Source organism: Ischnura elegans, chromosome 1 (assembly GCF_921293095.1).
Source record: "Ischnura elegans chromosome 1, ioIscEleg1.1, whole genome shotgun sequence".
In the NCBI taxonomy this organism is placed as follows: Eukaryota; Metazoa; Arthropoda; class Insecta; order Odonata; family Coenagrionidae; genus Ischnura; species Ischnura elegans.
This window is the reverse complement of record NC_060246.1, coordinates 25168111-25189251: the sequence shown is the minus strand read 5'-3', so window position 1 is coordinate 25189251 and position 21141 is coordinate 25168111. Positions and strand designations below refer to the sequence as shown.

Genomic DNA, 21141 nt, shown 5'->3' with positions numbered 1-21141 from the left:
TTCTTGTCAGCAGGGATGCCGACTTACAAAAAATATTGGGGGGCCCAAACCAGGAATCTTGCCCCAGGAAATTTTATAAGTAGTGAGTTTTAAGTTTTTTTCAAGCATTATGGAAGAGTCATATGATCAACAATACAACCCTGATAACTCGAATCTAGATATCTGGACACTCCGGGGAAAATTGAAAAGCCTGACACATTTTTTCCTCACACCCATAACAAATTTTTGAGGGGGCTCAGGCCCCATGGAGTCGGCGCCACTGCTTGTCAGCAGATGTATTGGAGGTAGTTGCCACATAGCAAAACATTTTGGATGGGTGGGGTGTTGCACGGAGCATAGGAGGGTTCAATGAACAAGAAGCCTTTGGAGCTACTTTTAATTAATTGATAAAACAGTAAGTGTAAGTATGTACAGGAAATGTTGCACAAGATTCCGGCACACTATTGCAATGCTAGCCCTGAGGACTGGGTCAGTCAGGTCGGCCATCGGTCTGCTCAGGGTTGCAGTGACACAGGCGAGCGGATCCCGAGGGGATACTTGGTCTTATCAGTCGGTTGTCGGTCTGCCCTGGGTAACGGTGACACAGGCAAACCGAACCGGTTGACATTATAAGGCCCTGATTCAATGGCATAGCCAGGAATTTCATTTGTGGTTAAACAAATTTTAACACTTTTCATAATTGAAAAAACTTAATTTGTTAAAGAAACATTTTGTAAATTCATGATTTTATAATATTTTGTTATCTTTTATGAAGGAAAATAATTGTGCTTTTATTATATTTTGGGGGGGAGGGGTCCGGACCCCACCTCTGGTTTCGGACTGCTACCACTGGTTCGCAGAGGTTTTTATACCCTGACATTCACTTCCCCTCCTGGCTATATAGGCCTGCACCATAGGAAAAGTGGAGGATTATGCAAATCCTATGCACCTACCCAGATGTATGAACATAAATTAAGCCAAGCATTTTGTAGGGACAGTTTGTATTCTAGTCCTTTCAAATAAAAAAGTAATGAGTTAGGTATACTTGCTTAAATGAATCGATCCATAGCTAATTCCTACCTAACCAACAAACCAGCTCTATTCAGCAGCCTCGATTATCTATATAACAGAAAAAAAATCTCTATAAAAAAAGACTATAAGTAGACTTCTGCCATTAAAGTTTTATAAAAGTAATTTTTGATCAAACCAGGATAACGGACTTTAATATTCCATTTCTATCGATACCATACGAAGTGATTCAACTCGTGACTTAAAACTGAATTTACCGCCACAAGCGTAGTTGCGGTTGCGCCAGCCGCTTTTGCGTTGTTGAATGTTATGAATGTTTACTTGTCGAAGGCCGCCTCGAAACAACACTCCAGTGATATTTTTATGTGCTGTGGATTAAATAAATATCAGATCTCAGTTTTTGGAAAAATTGGGTTTTGTTGGATACCATCACGTCAATTTAGGGACAGCAGTGTGGATTGTTCCTGACTTTGGTTCACCGGCGATATGGTTGCCAATACAGATGAAGTTCTTGGAGAATGTTCTAATTATAAACTTCAATATAGAAATTTGAAACGAAAACTTAAATTTCTTATCTACGTAAGTACAGTTTATCTCACTTCTAGCGTTATTTTAGCGATAAATCGCTTGATGGGATGTCTGCAATGAGTTATTGGGCACAATCTCCTCAATTCATTCTGTTTCTTTCCTTTACTCAATTTACTTTAGGAAAATGAATGTTTTAGGGAAGAATTGCGGTCTGCCCAGCAAAGGTTGCTAAAAGCTGGACGTGACTGTAGTTTTTTATTGGATCGGTTGCTACAATATGAGAAAGTAGATTTGTCATCCAGCGATAGTGAGGAAACTGAGTCTTCAGACGATGGAGGTGGCAGCAATACCACTAGTGGAGCTGTTAGCTGTGTTGATTCCGTGCGTTTTGAGTCATCAGGGAAAAGGCAAGTTTCTATACATCCCTGAATGATTTACTTTCCCTCATGATTTAAGTGACTGGTATATTAAGCTCAATCCTGCCCACTCAGCTCTCATTGTGTACATGCTTGCTGTGTCTCTAATATTTCCTAGTACACATTTTCTTATAGTTTCTATGTAATCTTATGAATCTTTCATTCTGCATTTCAATACATCCGGTTGTATTAGAAGAATTTATAATATTTCATTACCATTTGATTCACTGATTTTGAGCTAGAGCGCTAGGAGGTGGCATTCATTTTATAGTGTATGTTAGCTGACGTTCATAAGTTAGGATTTTTTGTGTTAAATAGTCGTTTTCAGACTAATGTTTTATTACCCGAATTAATTTTTCTGGCAGAATAAAATACTTACGCATTTGTGCAACACTTCACGAAAGTATGTTAAGTAGTCATCATTTCAGTTCGAGGACTTGGGCGACATGACCTTAAAATATGTATCGATTCCGTCTCTGGCAATCGTGTACATGCTCTTGTACTGCAGTTTTTAATTTGAAAAGGCCTTAAGTGTGTGACCAGCTTTTAAGATTCCTGTCGCTTAATTACTGGAAATAAATTAGGATTATGTTTTGCTTGATGTATTGAAATGCATAATGAAGTTTTGGAAAACTTGATTAAATTGCTCATTAGATACAAAGCCATTGTGTACATTTTTGTTCACCAAGTAGAACCAAAAATGTGTTTATGAAACATACTTCACATTTTTTGTTTATAAATTACTGTATTTTTTGTTCCAATGCAGGAAAAAAGTTGATGGCAGTAATAGTCATGGGAACACATCATCACATAATGTCACCCACAGTTCATCATCAAGACCACTCACCTCCACATCCAAAAGAAAGCGACCTACTCCTGCTTCAAGGGTGCCAAAACATAGTAGTAGTTCTAATTCCATTAGTAATCCCACTGGAGCTTCTAATTCATCTGTGGGCAATATGCATCAGGTACCTATCAGTAAATATTAGTTGGTGGTGGTGTGTTAATACGAGTTTCTAAATTTTATTTGTGGATATATCCTTTCACCAATGCATTTTGTTTTGTGCAGCTGTTGGCTTTCCTCAGTATCATTCTCTTTTGTTCTATTATTGTTTAAATGATTATGAAAATAATTTTGTGCTTGCTTCTGTTAACTACTCTTAGAATATTTGTATTTGTACTTTGATTATCTTCTTTTTCATGTAATTTTTAAATTTCATTTTTCACAATTAATTGTTGAACAGAAATTTATTTGGAAAGCCCGAGAATTACTTGGCTAAAAAATTGTCAAATTACATTATGACATTGATATTACCTTCTTTTCCAAGAATACATTAAATGAAAAGTATGGATGTTCAAGCATTTTTATTGATTAAAGTATTAGTTGTTTTGAATAATTCCATGTGAGTGATAATTATGGAAAGTTTATGTATCATTTACATAATTGTTTTTTTTTCATTCTTCACTATGTAGTAATTTTTACCAATTTATTGAATCTTGCTATTTTTTAATTGCTCCTGTCACAAACAAATGGCAAAGCTGCCAAAGAAATTATGTAATGAATAAATCTTCTATTCATATTTCATTACATATATTATGTTGAACCTTGGAATCTCTGAGGTGTTGGGAAGAAAGTAAGCCATATATGTATCATATTTTTTACCCTATATTTCTGCTGAAGCATGATAGGGAGAAGGGCAATCCCTGAGATGAAGGCAACTGTATGCATAGTGTTTTGTATAAATTGATGAGCTCCTGGTGTTCTAAATTAAATTGTAAAAATGAATGTGATAGTGAACAAGCAGGACATGTTCAAAGAATAGGCAGTTGTGTTGAAAAATGTCTGCTGTTTGTTTGGTTGGTTGGTAGGATAAATTTAATCACAGCAGAGGAAGGGCCTTAGTGTAAAATATGTTAGACCACAATGAAGTGAAGCTTCTATGAAATATGTATCAGCAGTGAATATTACGTATCAATAAGAACTTGAGTTAAGCACAAATTCAGCATGTGGAATATGGCTTTGTTAACCAATTTTATTTTTCTCTTTGAGGCTTTTGCAATTCATGGCTGATAATAATAACGCTCTACTGTCAATATTAGCGCATTTAATGCACCAATAATTTCCATGTTGATTTTTATCCTGAAATCGAAATATAAGTTAATATTTATTGTAGAATTTCATTTAAAAATTGTAAATGCTGCTCAAAAGACAAAGAATTCAATTCTTAGTTTATATTTTTTGAGAAAGGAACAAATATTTATTTCACTAAATGACTGGATAAACAGTTGTATGACTGCGGTCCCTTCCGCTAAGAGGGGTAATATAAGGCGAGGGGGGTACCTGCTCCCGGATTTCAAGGGTGAAGCCTAAGCCCCGCTGTGTTGGGTCCCGAAACGAAGATATTGCACACCCGCGACCATCATAAAAGGGGGAGATCTAGGAAACATATAATTTAGCATTCATTCACCTGTGTGGGAAAATCTCCGATGAAAATATGCTGCTTTCGTCTCCTGGGTCAAGAAGCATCGAGACGCATATTTTTAACTTTAGTAGGGAAAAGGTTAACAGATAAGTTGATAATGTCCCAACCTCATGCCCAAGAGGTCATTACTTCTCAGCTACTTCTTCATATCTTTCATTGTAGTGAGTGATTTCTTCCCTCAATGAAAAGTTCACCCTGAACAAGTAAATGAACAGGAACTTAAATGACATCACCAATTCATGAAATATGACTGTAACTTTTTTTATGTTAAATTTGCGGGAGATGGCTTTATGAGGAAGTATTTTTTTGTTGTAAATTGTCTATCTCTTGCATTTAGTGAATTGTTATAATGAAACGTGGCTTTGGGTCTCAGTGAACAACCTTATGTGAATAAATGATCATAGTGAGTATTGCTATTTAGTTGGGCAGAGACAGCCAGGGGTTTTAAGTTGTTACTGATTGTAACTCGCTTGATAGAAATTGCTGGACTAGCTGAAAAATTCTCATCAGATGATTGGTTAACCAAATAGATCAGATGAGTTCAAATGGTGAGGGCGAATGGTGTTTCTACTTCAGTTAATGTCGATACATGTGAGCATTTCTTTCCCTGCTCAGGTCATCATGCCTAGAATACATTCAGGTGGAGTTGGGTCTTCTGTTTCTGCATCATGTTTGCTAGCTGACGGTCATATGACACCTGAGGAAGTGGAGAGGCACCTGGAGTCTCGGCAGTGTCAGAGTTATTTGGAATTGGTACCTGAAAAAGCACCTCCTACTGTACCAACGGAGATGTTTAGTAATGAACCTTCCCTTGACAGGTAAATATGTCTTCCTGAATTTTTTCATCTTTTTTGTGGTTGATATCGGTGTGATGCATACGCATTATTTGGGTTGGTTTCTTATGAAGTTCAGCTGTAATAGTTGAGGGTTATTTAGGTTTCACCCTCATAAAAGATCAGTAATAATGGTTATTTTTGCCGTCTGAGGACGATTGTTCTAATTTGACCTATATCATATTAATTTTATTGATTCTTATGCTATTCAATGTTTGCTCCACATTTATCTGTTGTGAAAATAATTAATTTTTCATTCTTAAAATAGTAGCCTCAAAAATTCTGAAGGAGGAAAATAATTTGCCTTGCCAAGGATATGAACCTCCATCCCCCAAACTGATCAAATTCAGGGTAAACGAATTATCCCCTGGGGAATTTTCGGACTTTGTGAGCACTCAAGAGTGTCTCCATAGTGTATTCACTTGCATTTATTCATTGGGTATTTCCTACAGAACTTGGAAATTTCCGTGACTTTCCCTAAAAATTATCCTTGTATATATGTATTAATATTGAATAAATAAACTGCAAAGTTTATATTTAAAATATGAAGTCACTTGCAACTTTGTGAGTTGGTCAGATTTATCCCCAAGAATACTTTGTGGGAACTTCATGTCCATTGGCATCCATTGTTGTGAAACTTTGTGGGGGGTATTGAATACCTCCCTTTGGAAGGGGAGTCTGGGAGCCCTCCGGGGAAATATAAAATATCATGGAAATGATAATGATTTTAAATCTTTTTTTACCCCATTTACATTTATTCATAATAACATCGTTAAATTCTCTGGTAAACATATCCTCTATATCAAATATTGGGGGGGCACATCACCCACAGGATCAACGACAGTGTTCATGTCAATTCTCTCCTGTCAATTTGAAGAAGGATCTTTAAAGGGTTTAAACATTTGGTCGAATTGTGATTGTATTTTCACAAAAAGTTACTCTTCAAAACTTAGCCCAGTTTGGAGGCGGTATAAAAATAACCGTCGAAGTCCAGGTTTTTAGAAATAATGGAATATTGACCCAAAGTTGACTGTGTTTAATATTTGAAAAATTTTATCTCCTGCTATTGTTGCTGGTGAAATTGTCACAAATAATGATTATTCTTATTTTTACAGTGAATCAAATGAAGTCGGGGAGCTTGAAACCTCACCGAGTAACATAGGAGAAGACTGTGTTACCAGAGATATTCCAGATTAGTTCTTTTAAGTTTACATATTTTACTATTGTGGATAAGTGGACGTTTTTTGTGAATGTACAGCAGCAGCTTATGATGTGTTTAATGTAAATTTTTTGGATTATGAATTTTCTATGTGCAAATTAATAAAAATACTTGTGTATGAACTTAATCAGATTTTATTTGAACCAAGTACAAATTGATTTTTATGTCACCCCTGAATTTCTGAATAATAACCATCTTTCAAACTTTGTTACTTAAAGTGAAAAGGATCATTTCTCTTTGTGGGTTCAGTACTATGAAATTCTGCTTGAGTGGGCCATCGATTTCAACGTGCTGAAGAATGTCGTCTTTGTTCATTTCATCAAGGTATTTACATTCTCTCAAATTTTTTATCCTGTTGCGCCTGTGTAGTTGTGCCTTGGATTGTATTATACATTTAAATCCACTTATGTTTTTCTGTATGTTGGTACATAAATACTGTAGCATGTCCTACAAGGTTAACCTAAATTCTCAAGTATAACACATACTCATGCATAGTGCCCAGGTCGACCTTGGCTATTATCATCATGTCTCCAAAACTTTTTAACCTGCATTCATAAATAATGTGCATGGCACCATCAGTTCCTGGCCTCTTGACATTCATATTCTTGGAACCATTGATATTCATAAGCCATATCTTCGTATTATGTATTGATTTTTTAAATTTGAATGCTCTAAGATATTTACCTAAAGTAGGTACCTTGTAAGTAATTAATCGTATGCATATCTCACACTTGCTCCTTATGTATAATGTGCATCAAATGAAATATAAAATTTTGTAAAACATTTAAATCCAAGTGTTATGCTTGAGAATTTATGGTAAATCAAAAGTCTATGTTAGATATGTTTTGAATTGTTTAGTCAACCACTGTATGGAATTTATAGTTGAGAACTATGTCCTTTTAAAAAAATACTTGAGAAAAGTATACTAGAAGGTGGTATGACTGTATTGAATAATGCAGCCTTTTGGTGCATTTTCCTCGAGTCTGGTCAAAATGTGATGAAGCATTTACAACGACTTAATATCAGCTGACTTTGAGACCACACAAAATTAACCTACATGCTTCATTGGTTTGTGTGATAATGACTTAAATATTGTTTTCCGTACTAACTAAAATATCTAGAGTTGGTCACAGACGATTGTGAGTTATTTTTTCCTTTATTTCATTCTCATTTTGGCCATCCATAGCAAAAAATCATTTTCAATTTTAGATTTATTGTGTCTCATCTTCAACTGTACTTGATATTGATTCTCTTTTCGTAATGGGAGTTGGAGCTGATCCTCATGGTATGATCATTACCATTATCAACCTCAGTGAAAGTTCATTGAACTTTGACAAATAAGTGTTTCCTCATTTCCTTCACCGACTGAGTTTTATGGCCAGTGCTTGGCTTTTTAGTAGTTTTTAATCCATTCATTAAGTTTTTGATTCATATTATGCGAGTGTGCAGCTATTTACTGTGGTTTGCTCTCTTGAAAGATTGATGGTCAGGGGAGGATCCAGGATTTCTTTCTGGGGGGGGGCACAAGCAAGGCTGTATCCAGGATTTTGTTCTGGGGGGGGCACAAGGATACCCCGTAATACAAAACGAACGCAATGATAACGGGACCATATTAAAAATCTTACATAGTTTTTAAGGGTCTGGGGGGGGGCACGTGCCCCCCTTAGATCCACCTATGTTGATGGTCCTTTCCGCTAAAATATGTAATGCATTTGTCAGCTGAAGTAGCATGATGGTATTTACTTAGGCATTCCTGTTCTTGTCTCCTTGCTTGCATGATCCATTGATGTGTTCCACCCTGATTTTTTTATTAGGTATTGTAGTAAACACGTGCAATTTTCCATAATTATATCATTTATTTCGACCTTGGTTTCAATGTTACTGTATCATCTTCAAGGCACATATGATGTTTAGTGTATTCAATTATACAATTTTTAACTGAAGTGAGGGGGAGGAGATTGGAAAACCTGAAGAAGGAAGTGAACGGAATAGAGACGAGAGTAAAAGAGGGAGAGATGATGCCTGGAAAAACTGGAGAAAGAGGTGGTGGGGGTTGGTAAGGCAGGAGACATGGGAAACGCAGGGAATTTCAGGTTAGCGGAACTTCAAATTCGACACTTCAAACTCACTTAGAGATATAGTTTCACTTGTACTGCCATGCTAGACATACGAATAAAATCCTAAGATCCAAAGCGTAATGGAGTGGAATTTTTCCATATTGAAATAAACACAATTTTCCATGATCATAAAATTTATTCCGATTTATGTTTCGATGTTACCACATCATCATCTTTAAGGTAGAATTGGTGTGTAGTGCATTCAATGTATAATTTTTAACGAATGGGTGAAAGTAAGGGAAGAGGGCAGGTTTTTCCATCTCCTTCCCGTCTTATACCCTCCTCACTATTCCGTTCACTTTCTTCTTCAGATTTTCCCATCTTCTTCCCCCCCCTTTTATTTCCCCCACTCCAGTTTCAGAACGTTTAAATTGAATGCACTACACAACATTTGTACCTTGGAGATGATGCATTGACATCAAAACCTAAGTTGGAATAAAATTTATAATCGTGGAAAATTGCAAGCGTTTATTTCAATTTGGAAAATTTTCAATCAAATTTCACCATGCTTGGATCTTCAGATTTTATTTTTAAGTAGGTATTACAGATATGCAAAATCCCTCCTTCAGGTGTTAAGAAATCATTGTATCAATATGAACTCTTTAAAAATTGAACCATGTATGTTTTATTAATTATTTGTGCTATGGTCTGTTTGAGCATGTGGTTTTTTGTGTGTGTATATTTTATGGCATGTCATATAATCTGTCAAATGTTGAAAAAACTGATGAAAAATCAAAGTAAATAACTTGTTGAGTGGAAAAATTGCATACATTATAGCTTTAAAATCCCAAAAGAGCTAGTGGTAGAAAAAAGGGAGTATTTATTTGCAGGGTAATCTAAATTTAATGATATTTTAGTTGTAATTGTAATGACTAATCAGGTTAATGAGGGGGAAGCTTGAGCCATTATACTTCAGTTGGCTGGGTAGCGCTGTGGTAGTTGTTTTTAGGGTTGTCTCAAGGATGATGGGTTGCATTAGGCCTTTAATTAAGGGGAGACCGGCTGCGATGACGAGATCCTCTTGTGTTTTCAGATGATAATATCTTGTGGTGCATGCATACAAAAATTCAGAAGTGCGACGCAAGAAATCGGACCAGTGCATACAAGTGAAGCAACTTGCGATATTTTACCCTAAAGGGGTGTCTGAAAGTAGGCTGCAATGAGCATGGCCGGACACGTTTATTAAGTCATGATCATAATACGTGGGAAGAACGGAGATTTTCGTTGGGAAATGGAGTTTTTATGCATGCATATGCGGGTTCTAGTGATTCGCATGCAATTTTCGTCGAAATTCATTACGCGTGTGGTTAAAACGCTGCGCAGTGAAGTGCTAATCCCAAACTTATCGCCTGAGCGTCCTCGGCTACAGTGATGCTGCGGGCGTAACGTTGCCAACGAGTTTGTTCTAATTACGGCTGCCCTCCAGCCCGGTAGGGAAAGTCCTATACCGACGAGTGGTCGGACTGATGCCAAGGGAACGGGTATTTTGGGATAAATTAATTCAGAATAAGCGGAAACGTTAGCGCGTCCTTAGGCGGACAACGCCGAATGTACATGGATTATTAACAATATTGATCGCGAAATGGCGGGTAATCCGCAACGTTATCAGGCAGTCCTTCATCAAATGGAAAACCGCCACGCAACGGCAGGTCAGTGTGAAATTTAAGCACTGTACTAATTTCCCTACTCGTATACTGATCTCCCCGAGACGAAAATTTCGACGATCAAGGTCAAAGTAGTAGAGAAAAATTGATCTTTAGATTACTGAGTGGATTATGCGGTCAGGAATCGGGAATTGAAATTTCGGATATTTTTTATGCCTACGCGTATTATTAATACGCCTAATGTCAAAATCTAATCCCCTAACGTTAATAGGTGCTAGTGCGCCGACATCTGTCATGGTTATCAGGGAAAATGGATCACATATGAATTTTCTTGTCGCAATTTGAGCCGCGGCTTGTGAATTCTCCGTTCACGAAGCTTTGATCATTTTTACGGCCGTTACGTAATCATGAGGAAATTACGCCATTGAGTTGTATTTTTTACATCACCAATGATGTTAGCGATATTGAGATAGACGTGAATATATGTAAGAGAGAATCCGTTCATGGAGCTCTTCCCAATTTTCATAGACCGTAGCGAACGGGGAGGGTCTTGAATCCCCTTCGAAATTTTAGGGAGATGAGCCCTTAGTGTATCCCTTTCAAATGAACCCTAGCCTTCCCTAAGAAATTAAAACCCCTATTGTAAAATCCTCAGAATTTTTTTTATAGTTACAGTGAAGGAAAATATATCCCTTCTCTTTTCAATTATGTTACAACTTTTCAATGGAAGTCCTTTTTCCTTTCCCACGTTTGCTCTCCATGATGCAGTGATTTGGTTTTCACTACAGTGCACTTTGGTTTTCATGATAGATCAATTGTTGCTTTCATGCATTATTTAACCATAGGGAGATAAGCGGGATTGAAAGTTAGATTCAATGTCGATAATTTGAAATTTTCATGCAAGATTCCATTTTCACTCACTGATAATTTACATGATTAACCAATTGATTAATTTACATGCCTGCTGAGAGGGGAGGGCACAGTAGACCAAATTCCCAGCAGATAAATTATTTAAATTTCAAAGGCGTCAAATCTATTGTTGTAACAATCCAACCATCAAATAAATTGACAGTTGGCTATGAGACCTATAAGTTCCCTGATAGATGATTGACGCTTTTGACGTTAATATAACTTACCGCAGGTATTCAGACTTGAGTGACCAGGCCCAGAGAACAGGGTTTGCCGAGAAATTTTTCTTAAGTTGGGAAGTTATAATTATCACTACACTTTTCAAGATTTTCAACCCTTTCACACCAAATGTTGGGTATATCCGATGAGCATTTTCATATGAAGAAGACCTAACATCAGGTATAGCCATCGTGGATTTTTCAATGCAAACGACCAGATGCCATCTATAGCCGACGTGGGGTAATGGAATTGAGTGCTGAGGTAGCAATTATCGGATGCATTCAGGCCCAGCCTGAGACCCAACTCAGCAAGACTTCAGGACTACTCCTTGGTAATTAAGCCCAACCCTCCCACTCATTTAATATCATCCTTGCCACAGGAATCGATTGTGAAGTGGGTATATTATCAATGGTTTTTGCAAAGATACATTGTATTCCATACTACATTTTTTTAATAATCTAAAATGAATTCTTCGTTTTGTTTTGTATGTATAAGCAATTGTTAAACAAAATTTTAGCATTACAAAAAACTAACTTCTGGACTTATAGTCTTAGTACCTTGTGTTCTCTAATTTTGTTGCTATCAACGCTAGAAATCCATTTTAAATTCCACATATTGCTTGAATAAATGTAAGTAATTCTTATAGAAGAGAAAATTATTGAAAAATAAATGCAATACATATTTGATTAAAAAAAATACTGGTAATGCAATAAGTTGTGTACTCGTGCTTAGATAGGGTAAAAGGGTCTAGTCCAGTGACTGGGGTAAGGGGCCGGCCTGGTTGAGTTGGGTCCGAAATCCGAGGAACGAGAATATATGTACCAGGGTAACTCCATCTCAAAAAAGAGCTCCGCAAAGAGACGTTCAAAATACTCTTATGCTACTCGTAGCATGGAAGAATGTTTTCCTCTCTTAGGTGCCAGCAGGAAAGGGTTAAAAACTATATGAGCTACATCATTATTTCTCAAACCTACTCCCAGGCAGCAGAGCAGGTATTCCTTGCATGAATGGAGGGGAAAAAATGAGAATATGTCGCTTGAGAAATTACAGGGTAAGAATTTCCCTATCTTTTCAGTTCACGGAGAGCCCATAAGTTCCTTGAGAGTGCAAATGGGAATTTTCAGGATTCATACAAGTTTGCAGTTTTTAACCCTGTTGCACTTGCAGCAATTTTGGTTTTCACTCCCAGAAAGCTCAATCCCAATTCAAGAACATGTCAGCTATTGTTGAATTTAGTGTTTTATGTAAAAAAATTCTTTTTTTTATATATAGAACAGTAAATGCTGTAGAAGATATACCATTTCATCGGGAGGGATAGACATTTACGTAATCTCCAGTATAAAAGTGAAACAAATTCAAAATGTTACTACTTAAAAATATTTTTACATGTCATTAAACAAAGTGCCGATAAATTGGCACCTTGAGCATTTTAAGGTGAAAGATGAAATTGGCACCTTGAGCATTTTAAGGTGAAAGATGAAATTGGCACCTTGAGCATTTTAAGGTGAAAGATGAAATTTAATATATTGGCACCTTGAGTGTCTTATTTAAAAAAGGTTAAACAATTTTTAATGTTGTTGGAAATATGCTCAATTTTTTTCCTAGGTATGGTTATGTTTTGAGGCCTTATTAACTCATGTAAAAACTACCAACAATTATGAAATTAAATATTTAGAAATATGTAGAAAAATAATTTTGGGGAAATTAAGTAGCTTTATATATTTAATCTCTTACCTGAGTATATCAATTTCTGTCATCATATGGCAGTTTAAACATTTCAGAGATCATCATTTAAGTGGCTGATCTAATTATGAGTTTAATGATACATAACTAAACTCCTTAATTTGTTATTTCTACTCTTACTGTTTCTGAAAATTAATATAGTTAGCCTAACACTTGACATGTGTGACTATACAGCATGGGTGACCTTCAAGCCATGATTTATTAGTTGCTGACGAATCATGCTCTTTCCTATAGGATGCTTACTGGGCTTGCTGTTTGTCGTTCCTTTTGCTGCAAGGGTGTACTCACTGGCTCCACTTCTCACTGCTGCTCTAGTGTATGTTGCAGTTATTGTCCCATTAGCCACAGGAATGATGTCAACTCAGACGATTGTGCGATGGATGAGGTGAGAAAATCATAATAATCATTCCAAATTGATTAACATTGTGAAATCAGCTTCTGTTATATGAATGGCTATGTGGCAGAAGTCAGCCTCATGAGACTGCCCCATGATATGCTATCGTATTTCAAGTTTGTTCTACAATTATTCTTTAAGGCAAGGTGCTTTAGAATATCACTTACTCATTTTTTAAATATTTTATAGTCTTAACCTTTTTGCTGCTTTAGTGTGTCTTAATTAAAAGGATCACTTCTTTAACTTCATTGTCGTTCGCAAATTTTCGCCCTCCCAAATCTTTTTTTTATGGTCGGAAAGAGATGATATTCACAGGGAGCGACTGTAAGGTGGGTGATCAGTCACCATCCATCTAAATTGCTCGATGAGTCACGTTGTTTTGTGGGCCACATCCTTGTCCCTTGTGGGCATCACGGCTGGTCCTGGTGCAATCGAACGCCTATGTCAACCTGCTGCATCTTTATGAAGTTCAGGGGCGCAGCTAGGAATTAAGGCAAGGGGGGGGTTTTAGGCACAACTAATCCTGGGGTGTCTGGGGGTATAGAATACCCGCCAGGATAAGTGGGAGGTGCGGGGGCACTCCTTTAGAAAAATTTCAAGATAAATGGTTCATAATGGTGAGTTTTACGGCTTTCGGAGGGATATTTTATTAATATTTACGCTATTCAGTAAGTAATATTAATCCAATTAAGTAAAATGGATTAAACTTTTTAAAAATTCTGAGCTCTGGGGGGGATTTTATCCCCCAAAACTCCCCCCTCACTGCGCTACTGATGAAGTTGATGGTTTGATGTGTTGTACTTTATGGAATCTATTCATATTGAATGAAAATTAAACTGGATGATGGCGATGAGGCGACAATACCTGAGGATGATGGAGAGCGTCAAAACCATGGTAGTGATCTAATAAATATTTTTTGTGAAAAAACATAGTTTAATTTTCATTCAATATGCTGCATCTTTTGTTCTGGATAGCCCTTCAAAGTTTACTTAGGGTCTCATAGTGCCTCGCCAGGGGCGGATCCAGGATTTCTTTCTGGGGGGGGGGGGGGCACAAGCAAGACAAGACTGTATCCCGGATTTTGTTCTGGGGGGGGCACAAGGATATCCTGTAGTACAAAATGAACGCAATGACAATGGGACCGTATTAAAAATCTTGCAAATTTTCAATGGTCTGGGGGGGGCACGTGCCACCCTGCCCCTCCGAAGCAGTAAATTTTCTACACCACTTCCGTACATTTTTCTAGCCTATGCACTTTGGATAACACACTTCTTCCAATTGGTGATGAATTTCAATCGGAGCAACCTTCTTCGCATGCAAAAACTTAATGACAAATCGCAGCTCACACTTGGTGGGAGCAGCAATTGGGATGCCAATCGCAAATTGGTACTGTGCCAATAATTATCTTGCTAATGAGGTCTTGTTTATGCAACAGGAAGAGGGAAAGACCAATAAACATGAGGGTGGATCGATTTTGCACATTGCGGCATTCGGCTACGTCTAGGCTTTGGAGACCAGTGGCGCAGCGAGGGGGGGTTTTGGGGGATAAACCCCCCCCCCCCCCCCCCCCAGAGCCCAAAGAAATTTTTAAGTTTAATCCATTTACGTAATGGATTAGTATTACTTATAGAATAGTGTTAAGATAAATCAAATATCTCTCATATATCGGTGAAACTAGTCATTTTGAACCATTAATCTTAAAATATTCTGGAGGAGGTCCCCCACAACTCCTGCTTACCCTGGTGGGTATGCAGTACCTCCGCACCCCAAAGTATTAGTTGCGCCGAAAACCACCCTAGCAAACCTCTCGTCCCCCCAACTGACTTCTCCTCTGTATTCCTCGCTGACTTTGGATGTTACTTTTGATGAGAAGTTGATATTATATTCTGCCTTTTTGTATGGTGAAGATAACATGGTTTTTACTCTTGGTATGGTATATAAATAGAAGCATTATTGAAAAATCAGTAGTTTTCCTGTGTGTGGTGATAATAAACGTTGAGAGAACCCAGCTGGAAACCTGTGAAACTTTTATAAGAGGCAGCATTGTCTTTTAGGAAGAGGTTGTGTAGATAAGCCTCCATAGACCGATTGCTTTAAAAAATCTGTTTCTCGTTTTCTTCATCCCAAGATTTGAGAGAATTTTCATTTTGCATCAATTGTTTATTTATTTTTTTTAAGTTATTTTATAAGAAGTAACATTTTCTAACCTCAGAAACTCTCTTCTTAACAGGTGTTCTGTGGCTACCCTTAGCGATGTTGGAGTTCTGAGCAGAATATGGATGCTGTTACGCCTGTTCCACCAATCCTACATGAGGCTGGATGTAATCCACACAACAACTAATCAAGTAAAGGGAGAAAAATGCTGCTGGAAATGGATGATACAATGATTCATAGCCAACATCCGATTTTTATTGTTGGCTAATTGCTGAACCAGATTCTACCATGCTTTGCGACATGTCTCGTGGTAATTCTTTTGGGAAAGGTATTTTATAGTGAATTTATTACAAATCGAACAGATATATTTCATCTAAGTTATCATGTATATGATAATACTAGGTGAAACATTTCTTTAACTGAATTTTAAGGCAATTATGGAAATCATCTTGACTATTGTAGTCGTGAGGAATAAATCCTCATACGAATGATACCAAAAAAAGTTAGAGAGAGATTGAGACCTAGAGAAAATTTTCAGTTCAAGTTTTCAAAATGATTAGTTTTCTTGGCTAGGCATAATGCACAAGTGTAACCAAAAAATGACTCTGAGACGTTTTTGAATCATGATTTATCATGATTCCTACACTTCCTTGGGTGCATTTCTTTACAAAAAATCATACGATACATACAAATGAATTTAAAGAGAGTGAGTAATTTTACAATGATTATATAAAGAATCTTGATGTTTTCCTTCATCAAATCTCAATGAGACCTTAATCAAACACCCAAGGGGGGAGTTTTAGCCATCTTAATGTACCCTTGACTACCATTGTTTCCTTCAACAAAGTAAACGAAAGGCATTGATTGCGTTTCGTTACCCACCATTACTGTATTCACAATATAAAAATTATTTGATTTTAGAAATCCCTGTTTAGAAGAATTGTAATGGTCACTTTTAACCTCATTTGAAAAAGGCCAGATTGGCACCCATGCAAAGCCACTCCACGTGACATCACAGGGACCATAGATGCTATACCAGTAGTCAGGATTTTTGCATCGTCTGAGATAACCAATGCATGCATGAGGCACAGAGCTCAGGGAAACATCTCTCAATAATCACCTATCAAAATTGCCTATGGTTGGAAAGTTTCCTTCGTTTGATATGGTATTAATAATCCTTATTTAAGCCAAGCACTACCTGCTAGCAGCCTGCATCGTAGCGGTGCTCATAGCCTCTCACCAATGTGGCCTCACACGGTGGCAGCCGGAACCAGAATGATGTCACACTGGCTTTTCCCAGCATTCATACTTAGCCGTAGCATTTTCGCGTGCCTGAAAATTTTCACTTTTCATTTAATGGCAAAAAATAGATATCGTCATTTAAAAATCTAAAAGCATGAAATACGTACTCCAGGAGTAATATTCTTTCGATTCAGGCAATTTAAAAAAATAGGAAACCACCTTATAGTAATAAATATTCTGAGAAAAGGATCAAAAAATGGCAGGTTCAATCAAACGCATGAGTTGCCGTTCTAATCCGATGAGGAGTGCAACTGATGGTAGCTTTTATGTAATTAGGAAGTGTTCTGGCCACAGGCATAGAGTGTGTGGCTAGTGACCAAGGGGTCCTAGGTTTCCTGGTGATACTAGTGGATAACAAAAAAATTATTGCTGAGCAAGGTGGCTGTGGACCAGGAACTCATCTACTGACCTGATTGCGTCAAATATGTGAGAGCAAAGCTTTCAATGTATGATCTCAGGCATTAAATCATACACCTATGATGAGTGGATGTAGACAGCAAATGTACATTGTAAATGGTTCAGATTTTTTGCTGTCTTTAAATTGCCTCATTATCATCCTTTGGTCATATCTTCCTTTAGTAAAATATCTGTGAATTAACTCTTAGAGTGCAGGAACGTTTTTATACCTTTTGGACGCTGATAGCGGCATAAATCCAAAATTTTTATCGCTACCTGTACATCCTGCACTTGGACACTTTCCCTCACCATAAGGATCACTAAGGAGCTTAACACTACTACAACAGTCCTCATGGCAGTGAGTGCCTCCTGTACCGGGGGTCTTTTCTGCAATGGCTGGCAGCTGCAATTGTGAACTCCCGCAGCCTGAGGGTTAAAAGAAATGACATGACCTGGGTTTACCACTCTGCTTAGGGGAGACATAGCACAACACAGAACCCCCAAGGTCCCCTGAATAATATGTTATTATGAGCAGTAAGAGCCGCCTTATACATCAAACATCCTTATTTTGAGCCAATCAAAAGAAGTTGTATGCAAATGATGTAATTTTTCTGAAATTTTATAGTGTTCATTTGTACTCTTTAAATAGCATTTATAATACCATCCCATTAACAAGCATTTCATGGCTTCTTAATAGGATTAAATGTAGGTGTAGTGTCTATGGTGTACTGTGGAAAAATATCATGAAAAACACTGCGTCAGTTGGGTATATACAGTAAACTTTCGTTATTACGAAGTTTACAAACCGAAAAACCGGAGGTTCGTAATAACGAATGTCGTAAGAGCGTTTCTTTTAGGAATCACTGCAAAAAACAAACAGTCAAAATTCCTTGTCTCTTCAATCTCCCGTACTGATATTTATGCTACGGTATAGCTAAAGAATCATGTGTATGATATAAGCGATTAAATTATGAACAAATGCAGTAAATTCTCTATACACAAAGATGTGTTCTGAGACATTGTTCGTAAGTTGATAAACCTATGCAAGGCATCAAAGAGTGTGGTATCCTGCAGAATGCAACACTGCATTACTATGCGTTCACTCATGATTGTGACAAATTGTTTTACGTGCACGGGCGACGTGGCTGGAGCAGAGATAAATTTGCTGTCCGCGAGATGGAAGAACAGGCGAAACGTTGAACAGTTCCTGACCTCACAACGGGATAAGTGATACTTTGTTCAGACTGTACTGAAAGTGCGAGCTCCTTTACGCCACACCGCATGGCATTGGCCAACTCCAAATTTGAAAATTCAGGCACCTGTTGATTTTTCGAAAATTCGTGTCTGTAAAAGTTCATTAATCAAATTTTCGCAAGGAAAGGACTCACTGCATGGCCTATTTACAATCGGTAATGAGTGGGTCACCATGATTCCAAAGAATTGAAGCTTATTATATGATGCTGCGTGGATACTGTTACCCTCCTGAAGCAAGAACCACAATTGCCGGTCTTTGGCACTGTGCACTAGGAGAACTTGAACATAGGGCAATGCTTATGATGCACCAGAGTGTATATCAACCTAAATGCCATTGCTTACCTGTGGAACTTCGTAATAAAGTTCATTTTATATTCACAATGTAAAGGCTTGACCCTTTCAATGATAAGTTGATGACATTATGAGCTCATGCCAAATGGATTACTTCTCTCTAGTTAATAGACAGCCCTTTTGCATTGACCTCACATGGTTCATAGCTGTTTACACTCTTGTGAGCAATTCCTTCTCTCAATGAAAGTTCTACCCGAATGAGTAAATGAACCAAAACTCTGATGACCTGAACTCATAAGATGTGGGCAGCAACTTTCACTTTTCCTTATTTTAAAGACCCCATCGTATCACGGAAAAAATTGATTAATGAAAAGTAAATTTGAAGGAGGGATGACAAAAATCTGAAGAGGTGAGTCTAGTAGTCACTTACTTTCCCTCATATGCTCCTGCTGAAGTAGGTTGCAGAGAGAGAAATAGGGCTAAGGCTTTTTCAGACCTCTTTTGAATAATGCAATATTATCGATCTTTAAAGATTTTGCATGGTTAATTATTTTAATTGCCTACAAAATACCCAGACCCAAGTTAAAAATATGTAGCCTTAATTGCTAAGGACTCTTAATTATCACTTTGCTATGTATTGACCCGAGAGTTTGTTTGCTTGAAAAGCAAACAAACTCTCGGGTTCTAAAAATGTGCTGCATGAAAAAAATGTCATTGAAACCAAATACATCATATGGAATTTATTTCTTGAAATTGATTATAATTCTAATATTATTTCTGTTGCAAAACATAAATATCTTTGTTTATGGTAATCACCTACTTAATTTAATGTGCAGTATAAAAACTGGCTAGTTGCTAGTTGGTAACTAGCTGTTTGATTTTGAGCTAATCTCCGTTTGGGGAGCTGGAATCCAATCCATGCCACCAATTACATCTTCAAAATGTGAGGCTTTAAGTGACATTTCATTACTTTAATGATTTTTGCGATGTGTCCTGGCAATAAAAATTCTAATTCACAGGTGGCTTTCTTCATGCTCGCTGAAAAGGTTATGTGTCCTGACCAAAGACTTGTTTGCTTGTACATGCTGCTCTTCTACACTGTAATGGCATACTTGCAGAGATCACTAAAGGTATTTAGAATTTTCTCTTATTTATGGGCCTGTTAATTTCTGACACATTGGCCACTTATTTCTTGACATTTGCTCCAATTCAAAATATGATATTTTGGAATGAATTCATTAGTTTAAAACTTTTCATGGTTTGATGGAGTTTTCTTGTTTTGGCTTCATATACATATGAGCGTAATTCTTATCTTCTTCTTGAGTTTGGGGTGTTTATGACCAATTTGTGACTTGTCTCACATTTGTAATTTTTTTTCTTTGTATCATTTAGCTGCATAACTGGACTCGGATTCCAGGTTCCCAGTCTTCCCGCGGTGACTTCCTTCGCCTCACCACAGCTTTTGTGGCAATTCGCCTTGGTAAAGCAGTGGTCGTCAGTCTTGTTCTCGTGATGCTGCGAGTGAATTTCAAGCACCTTGAGCCTTCCTTTCCGTACGTGGCTGTCACCGGGATCCACTTCTTGGTTACGCAATGCTGCACCTCTGTTGAACCAGCGTGGGGAGACGAGGAAGGAAGTGTTCGCCCAGCTGGTTACGCAATCACCTTCCTCGCCATCGTTCTCCGTTGGCTATGTCCTCAAGAGCATATGGAGGGTCTGGAGGAGCGATGGGCTGCATTCCTCTTGCGTTGCACTCCTAACTTAATGTCAGCAGCTATGTTAGGACTAGCTTTGATACGCATCGTATTTAATCTTGGCAGGAATACAACTTTGACAGGAAATCTCTCTGTTCTTATACTGGCTGCTTATATCAATCTCATGGCTGATGGATTACGAGCAAAACGTGAGGCTTGGGTACCTTTGGCCCGAGACATGAATCTACTCTCGAATTTCCCTGTCAAAAACATAAAAGTTGCACCTGGAGAGTCTCTCCCCACGTGTGCAATTTGCCTGGATGACATGGTGGGTAAGGCTAGAGTCACGCCCTGCCTACACACTTTCCATGGCCGATGCCTGCGTCCATGTATTCAGCGCTTTGGGGAGTGCCCTCTTTGTAAACATCGCCTTTGAGCGATGTGAATTATTGGTGTACATTGCTGTAGGTAATCAAATTTGAACGCCAACCGGAAGAATAAACTTCCAGACACCTATTAATTTATGCCAAGCTGTATGTATTAAATATATATGTATAAATATTTTTGTACATTTTAA

At 37.6% G+C, this 21141-nt stretch overlaps 2 protein-coding genes across 3 annotated transcripts; both read left to right on the top strand.

The window, feature by feature from the left end:
- Positions 1 to 1297: 1297 nt before the first annotated feature.
- Positions 1298 to 6614, top strand: LOC124157544. Its single transcript, XM_046532369.1, has 5 exons — positions 1298 to 1587; positions 1717 to 1943; positions 2719 to 2920; positions 5051 to 5253; positions 6384 to 6614. Exons 1-5 carry the CDS (start codon positions 1495 to 1497, stop codon positions 6463 to 6465), a joined length of 807 nt encoding a protein of 268 aa, XP_046388325.1. The 5' UTR covers positions 1298 to 1494; the 3' UTR covers positions 6466 to 6614.
- Positions 6615 to 9562: 2948 nt separating this feature from the next.
- LOC124157533 lies at positions 9563 to 21141 on the top strand. 2 transcript variants are annotated; one of them, XM_046532348.1, is made up of 6 exons: positions 10188 to 10253; positions 11350 to 11667; positions 13314 to 13464; positions 15704 to 15818; positions 19890 to 20000; positions 20263 to 21141. In XM_046532348.1, exons 2-6 carry the CDS (start codon positions 11580 to 11582, stop codon positions 20998 to 21000), a joined length of 1203 nt encoding a protein of 400 aa, XP_046388304.1. In that variant the 5' UTR covers positions 10188 to 10253; positions 11350 to 11579; the 3' UTR covers positions 21001 to 21141. The 2 variants fall into 2 exon arrangements, with proteins under 2 accessions (XP_046388312.1, XP_046388304.1); XM_046532356.1 differs by lacking the exon at positions 11350 to 11667 and having other exon boundaries at positions 9563 to 10253.

Coding starts and splice junctions, on each gene's coding strand:
- LOC124157544 (XM_046532369.1), top strand. CDS start 1,495: ATGGTTGCCAATACAGATGAAGTTCTTGGAGAATGTTCTAATTATAAA. Junction 1,944..2,718: donor TTTGAGTCATCAGGGAAAAG/GCAAGTTTCTAT, acceptor GTTCCAATGCAG/GAAAAAAGTTGATGGCAGTA. Junction 2,921..5,050: donor CTGTGGGCAATATGCATCAG/GTACCTATCAGT, acceptor TTCCCTGCTCAG/GTCATCATGCCTAGAATACA.
- LOC124157533 (XM_046532348.1), top strand. CDS start 11,580: ATGGAATTGAGTGCTGAGGTAGCAATTATCGGATGCATTCAGGCCCAG. Junction 11,668..13,313: donor GACTTCAGGACTACTCCTTG/GTAATTAAGCCC, acceptor TCTTTCCTATAG/GATGCTTACTGGGCTTGCTG. Junction 15,819..19,889: donor TCCACACAACAACTAATCAA/GTAAAGGGAGAA, acceptor TCTAATTCACAG/GTGGCTTTCTTCATGCTCGC.